This window comes from Alligator sinensis, unplaced genomic scaffold (genome assembly GCF_000455745.1).
Source record: "Alligator sinensis unplaced genomic scaffold, ASM45574v1 scaffold366_1, whole genome shotgun sequence".
Taxonomy (NCBI): domain Eukaryota; kingdom Metazoa; phylum Chordata; order Crocodylia; family Alligatoridae; genus Alligator; species Alligator sinensis.
Genome location: NW_005841851.1, coordinates 1,800,031 through 1,806,643, shown reverse-complemented (window position 1 = coordinate 1,806,643; position 6,613 = coordinate 1,800,031). Strand labels below are relative to the sequence as shown.

The 6,613-nt window shown below is 52.5% G+C and overlaps 1 protein-coding gene across 1 annotated transcript in view; it reads right to left on the bottom strand.

Moving 5' to 3' along the window:
- Positions 1-7: 7 nt before the first annotated feature.
- CLCN6 (chloride voltage-gated channel 6) overlaps positions 8-6,613 on the bottom strand; it is a gene marked incomplete at its 5' end in the record, with an annotated part of 20,084 nt that continues 13,478 nt past the window's right edge. The window contains 3 exons of the mRNA XM_006016170.3: positions 8-2,554; positions 5,058-5,183; positions 5,893-6,000. Of these exons, the coding sequence (XP_006016232.1) occupies positions 2,474-2,554; positions 5,058-5,183; positions 5,893-6,000 (315 nt within the window). The remainder of the gene's footprint in view (positions 2,555-5,057; positions 5,184-5,892; positions 6,001-6,613) is intronic.

The window sequence follows — 6,613 nt, the reverse complement described above, 5'->3', positions numbered from 1 at the left end:
CGGGGGGGGGGGGGGGGTCACAGAAATCCTCCCACAAGGCAGGAGCACATGCTCAAATCTGTTCCCTGGGTAGCTATTTAGACTAACATGGCATAGGCAGCTAAGACAGCTGCCTTTGGGAATGAAGATGGCCCTGAGGAGCACAGCAATACTACTCCCACCCAGCGATGCAGTCTGAGTGAAGGCACAAGATAGAGGGGCTAGCACTAAGATCCCTTTGCTTCACGCTGTGGGGCTCACACCTCACCTGAACTAAGCAGAGAAGGCTCCTACAAGTGAGCAGGACTGCTCAGAGTAGTGGTGGCACAGAAAGGCAGTTGGAAGGTGGTGGAAATGGGTTTAAACTCCCACCCCAGAGGGCATCCCCAAGCCAGAAGGCATGGTTCCAACAGCGTCCAGACAACCAGAGGAGCTGGAGGCTGAGGGCAAGGGTGCCATGACTGGCATCAGGCTTATCTCATCATACTCTGGATGGCACAGCCTTTGCCTGTTCTGAGCACTGAAGCAGGGCTCAGCCAGAGGGATCTGCTATCAGCCTCCAGTGAGGGAACAGAAAGGGAGAGGTCTGGAGAAGGTTGACAAGCTCTCACGGGAGACGCTGCGGCAGACCCTCCAGGGACTTGCCAATGGCAGCAAGGAGCCAATAACCCAGCCTTGGCCTGCACTGTGCCTTCCTCCTGCAACAACTCTTCTACCTGCAAAGATCAACTGCACCCAGATCCTACAGCTTGGGTCTATTCACACTGCCACCCTACACAGATTAGATCTGCTCTGAAACCAGCTTGGTCACCTGGAGTATCCCCTCCCACACCCCAAGGCAGAGGCTGTCCCAAGAGCTGTCCAGAGTGGGGCACTCCTGCCACCTCATTGCAAGCAAACCAGAGCACCACAGGCCCCACCAGATTCAGTCTGAAGAGGCCAGATGCTCCCCAGATCACAACTCCAAGCAACCCCTGCACAGAGGACACAGAAATGGTGACTTCTGCCCTCCAGATAGCTCCCAACAAGCCAGAAACCCAGACACTTCCTGCCGCAGCCACACTGCCAGCAAAGTCCTCTTGGCACCCAACAGGTTAACAGGACTGCAGGGAAGCCTTCCTCAGAAGCATTCCCCAGGCTCCTCAGCCCAGCCTCTCCAAGGGAGCAACACAAAAAAGCTCTGTGCTTTATCAAGCCCATCAGAGCCTGGGCCCCTGGAGGCAACGAGGCCAGCTTCCCACAGAGGGTTATCTGAATGCAAACCCACAAGGGCAGGAGCCTGCTGGAACAATACAGGTGCTGGCCAGGATGGTACCTGTTGAGGCACCAGACTGGCTGCGACTGGCTCCGAAGTGCTGCCTTGGCCCTCCAGGCGATTCTGCTGCCGCCAAGATCCTGGTGCACTGGGAGCTGTGGACAGCCCCTACCACTGCTGCTCTCGAGCCCAGCAATCACAAGCCTTGAGTGCCCCTGCTGCCCTGTCAACATCACACCTCTGCTGCCCACAGCAGGGATGATGTGGACTGAGCCAGTGGATGGGGGCAGCAGCTGGGAGAAGCCTGTGAATTTAAGCAGGAGGAGCAACACATTCCTCTGGGGAGTGAGGAAGTAGCCCTTCCTCCCTCTCCATAGCTCTAGCAATGAAAACACCCTGGGATCCCCAGGCCTGGACCGAGACAGCAGGCCACGATGCCTGTATAACACTCCTATGAGGCATTCCGCTGCGTTACAGGAGAAAACAAGAATACCCTATAAAAGCCCTCTTCCAAGGGGAATCCTTGGCCACAGCTAAGGGGGTGAGGGGCTGGGATCACTTTCTCATGTCACTGTGAAGCATTCCTCATCCAGAAGAGGCATGGCTACAAGCTACTGTGGATTCCTGACTTGCACCAGCAGCTGACTGCTGAGAGCAGCGGGGCAGCAGGGATCCCAGCACTGGAAGGGAAGGAAGGAGCTTGAAGAAGTGACACGAACAGACATAACACCAGAGAAAAACTGGGGTCTCCCAGGGGGAGGGAGCAATCCCCCAAAGAGGTGAGGGGTTGAATGCCCCATTCTGGGAATAGCCATTCACCTAGGTGTGGGCTCTTTGTTAGCAAATTGCAGTGTCTGATCTCAGCCATGGCAATGGCCCCTTCTCATGTGAGTAAGGCAACTGCTGCAGGAGCAAGGAGGGAGACGGAATGAACAAGGAGGTAGGGGAGCATGGTTTTTACCCTGTCGGCAGAGCAGTGCCAGGGCAACACCTGATGCCAGACTTGGCAGGGGCAGGGAAGGAGCGATGTTTTGGGACTCAGAGTGGTCAATGAAATGCCTCTCTAGGCCAGCCAAAAGCTTCAGGCGCAGGTGTTTCCTTGATCCTCTGGCCAGCCAGGTGGTCTTCAGTCCCCAGCCTCCGTGCGCGAGGAGCCGCTCAGCAAGTCGGCCATCTGGGGTCCAAGTGGAATGTGGGTGTGTGATGGAGGGGGTGGCACCAGGCTGGGTTGGGGCAGGGTCAGAGGGTCTGGTAGTGCTGCCTGAGCCGCGCCTGCAGAAACTCGTGCGTCAGGTTGTGTCGAGTGATGATTCCCACGATCTGTTTGGAGGAGACAGAAGGATGCCCCAGTCACTCACAGTTGGGGTGCCCACAAGCAAAGGGTGCAGTACAGGGAGCTTTTTGTCTGACTTGAGAGCCGAGGGAGAAAAGTAGTTCTCAGAGAAGCTGGGTGTGAACGTAGAGTGGAAGCCAGTGCAAATTCCCTCTGCCCCAGTACGATTTCCCACCTCTCCGCTGTTCTGCACCCACATTCCACGTGAGGGACACCAGCAGACTGCAGTGGGAGCAGCATGGCAATGGGGATGTAACAGCTCAGTTCCCTGGGCACACAGGAAAAGCTAACCCATGCAGCTAGCAAATCTATGTTAATAGGGAAATCCCCCCTTTAACAGACCTAAGTGCAGTAAGGTGGAGAGAAGACCTTAAGTCACCAACTTTCAGCTTCTGTGATTTAACTGGCATGTGCCCTATAATAACCCCAACTTTTTCAAGGCAGGTGTATATGTGTGTGAGTATGAGGGCTCACTGGTGCCCGAGTGTGCAACTGCTGGGTGCCTACCAGTCAGCACTGTGGGCCAGGGCTTGGAGGAGACCCTCAAATCTCCACAAGGACTCTGGTGGCAGAGGCTGAAGCCTTGCAGTCTGGGCAGAGGCTGAACCACTAGATAGGGGATAGAACCCAGCACTCAGCCCGTTTCCACATTCTTCCACAGAGGTGTTTTGGACAAAACACGTAAGCACCAGCAAGAGCTTGTACCATCAGCTGGCAGGCTCAGAGACACCTCTTCCTGTCTCTCTCTTGCCACATCTGGCTGAGCCTTTAGGGCATTTGTACATGTTTCAAAAGCACCCGGCCCTGCAATGCATACATTTGTATAAGCGGCAAAATGTGTGTCAGTGCTGAGAAAATGGCGGTGGCATGGTCTTGAACTAAAACACATCAACGATGTTCTAGCTCAAAAGTGCACTGCTGCCATTTTCTGAGCGCTGACACGTTTATACAAATGTATGCGATGCAGTGCCAGGCGCATCAGCTTGTGTGCAGAGCAGACTCAATTAATCAAATCTGCTCCAACACACCGAATCTCTGGCACATCGGAGCACACAAATGTATGTGTATAAATGTCCCTAGCAACTCCTAGCTGCACTTGGAGGACTTTCTAATCCAGCTCTTGGATTAAAATGAAGGAGGTTGATGCTTGGTTTATGGGAAGCTGATGACACCTACTGGTCACTTTTGGCTACTGAAGGTGCCAGGACAAGATGTCAAAAGCAATTAAGTTCAGTGAGGCAAAGGGGAATGTCTGCTTGAGAGCGTGCATCAGCTGTTAGGAAGTGCTTGTTGCAGGTATCACTACAGGAACACACACGTGTGCCAAATCTGACTGAAACAGAGCTGAAGTTATCATGGTTTTTGCTATGCTCAGGCTAGAAATAGATGGTGACTAATGAAGCTGATCAGTCATACTGTAATGTATCCTGGCACAGCTGATTGCTTTATCAGCTGAAACACACATCGCCCCTTGTCCCACCATTAATGGTGGAGGACAAGGGCAACCTGATCTCTCTTCTCACCCAGACCTGTCCCCAATGATTGGTGGGGAGAATACATGGCTGAGCAGGAAAGGGCCTTTCCCTGCTCAGCCAGACTTGCTCCTGTGATTGAGGGGGATAGGTCTGGCTGAGCAGGGAACCACAACTTTCCCACTTACAGAGAGGCACCCCAGATTCCCTGGGTTGCCTCTCTAAGCAGGGACAGCAGGCAGGTGCCCCTGGAGCTTGAGGAAAACCCCAGAGCCTTCAAAACCACAGTGGCTAGACAGTAGAAACAGCTCAGGCTGCTCTACCTTCCTGCCACAAAGCTAAGTGTCTGCCACACCACTGATTTATTCTTTAACACGGTGCAAAAGGGTAGCAATGTCTATGGGCTCACCATTTAGGTCGCCAGAAACATATTTATGGCGGGACAAATGAGACATCAGGCAATGCCTGTTTCTGCCCTTACATCCTTACAGAGGCATGCGCACATGACAGTTGCATGGTAACAGCTTGCACTGATGTCAAAGGATTCCAGTGTAATTGGTATCTGCCTAAACCCCCACTCTGTCATTTCTGTGCTTTCTACCTCCTGAAGGAATACAATGCAAAATCACCAGTCATGGTGTCTTCACTCGGTACTCAAGTATCTTATAACCAGGGCTCATTCTGGCCTAAATAGTGCTATCTGTGAAGAGTTCTGTAAAGTGGTCCAAGATCTGGGAGTGGAATCAATCAGGAAAAGCTTCCTGAGGTAGCCAACCAGGGCTGAATCCAGCCCACAGACAGGACAGTGCCTCATACTCACACACAGCCATGGGCAGGAATGAATGCTGGGGTCAAACGACGCCAGCTAGGTGATTGTCTAACCTCCTTTTGAAGACCCCTAGGGTGGAAGCGAGCACCACTTCCCATTGACATCCAGATGCCCAAATGTGTCCATTAACAGATTCTCCTGCTCATGTTAAGGGTGGTAGGGACAGCACATCCCTCCACCAGAACTCACCTCTCCCACAGCATTCACAACAGGTAAGTGTCTGAGCCCCATGGTCCTGAACAGATTGAAGACTTGTGAGACATGAGTGTTTGGGGAGACTGTGAAAGGAGATGGGTTCATATACGGGGTGACATCCTAGAGGAAAAATAAAACAAGGGGTTCAATTAGTGTACAGCAGGCGTTGGTGGCCCTAGAAGCTGACATGGGGTTGCCAAGGCACCTAACTGCTGACTCCAAGTTCTCCTTCTCTGTACAGGGGAGATGACCCCAAAATCCTTTTATTTCTACACACCCCATCCTAAAATAGGGTTCAGTGCTGCCATGAACTTCTGACTGCTGTTTGTCCAATTGACTGGGCAAGTGCTAAGTTTTCTCAAGCCCTACCTGGAGTAGAGAGATTGCCAATATCTTGTGTTTTGCTCAAACCCAAGACCCAAACCCATTTCTTCTCACTTAGACCACAAGTCAAAGTGATATGAAAGCAGATTAAGTTGTCCTGGTCCAAAATGCCCCCTTAAATCTGGAATAAGAGTGTCCACACAGGGAGCTGTTGCAGAATTGCTGTTCCACGCAGTTTTCCTACACACACACGTCCCGAGGCTGGCAGACGGTAGTGGAACATGGCTTTTTGGTCACCATCATCCACAGCGGATTTGCATCTGCACCTATACATAAAGTACCACTACAAGGGGGACAGACATAGAGAATGGCACTGAGCTCTCCTATTGGGTTTGCTCAACCCGAGGTTATGGAAGAACCTTTTTAAAAAGGTATTTGAACATTTCTGTGCCTCACAAAGAGGGTGCTACAACACAGAAACAAGCTCCTGGTCAGCTTCTCTTACCACTATCATGCGTGGGTTGAGCAGCGTGAGGTCCAGGTCATGAATATCTGGATAGCGGGGATAGTCCTCAGCCATCTCTCCATAGGACAGGCGGGGCTGGTTGGCACTCTGGAAGGCAAAGGTATTCCTATCAGCTGAGTGCCTGGGGCTGCATAAGGGCACAGCAAGGATGTAGTCTACACTGACCACCCAGGCCCCTCCTCCACACTCAGAAAGCTACATACATGTGGAGAAGCATGGTCAGAGACCAATGCAACGGAGTGGGGCCAATGGACACGGGACAAGTTGCATTTTCAGCAGAAGAAAGGACTGATCCGTCTTCTGATTCACTGGGGTTTAAGTCCCCACCCTGTAAGGCAGCACCAACAAGCTGGTGGGGGAAGGGTGGGGCAGCACATAGGCAAACAATTAAACATTAGTATTTTCCCTCCTTTCCCCACTCCTGGCAATATGCCATGCATTTGGGCCTAGAACCTGCATCCTTCTCCCAGGCCTGCCTAGGTGGATAGCTGCAGTCAGGGGCAGATCCAGGATTTGGCAAGAGCAGCCACCCATGCTGATGGGGTGGTTGCACCCCTACTCCCAGCCTCTCCCCCGCCGCAAACCACTAGTGAAGGAAAACTGGGCTGTAGGAGCCTCTGGGGACTTTTTAAAGTTTCCCAAAGCAGGTAAGCTTCCCCCCTGTGTTCAGACGCACGTCCCCTCCTCTCCCCCAACCCAA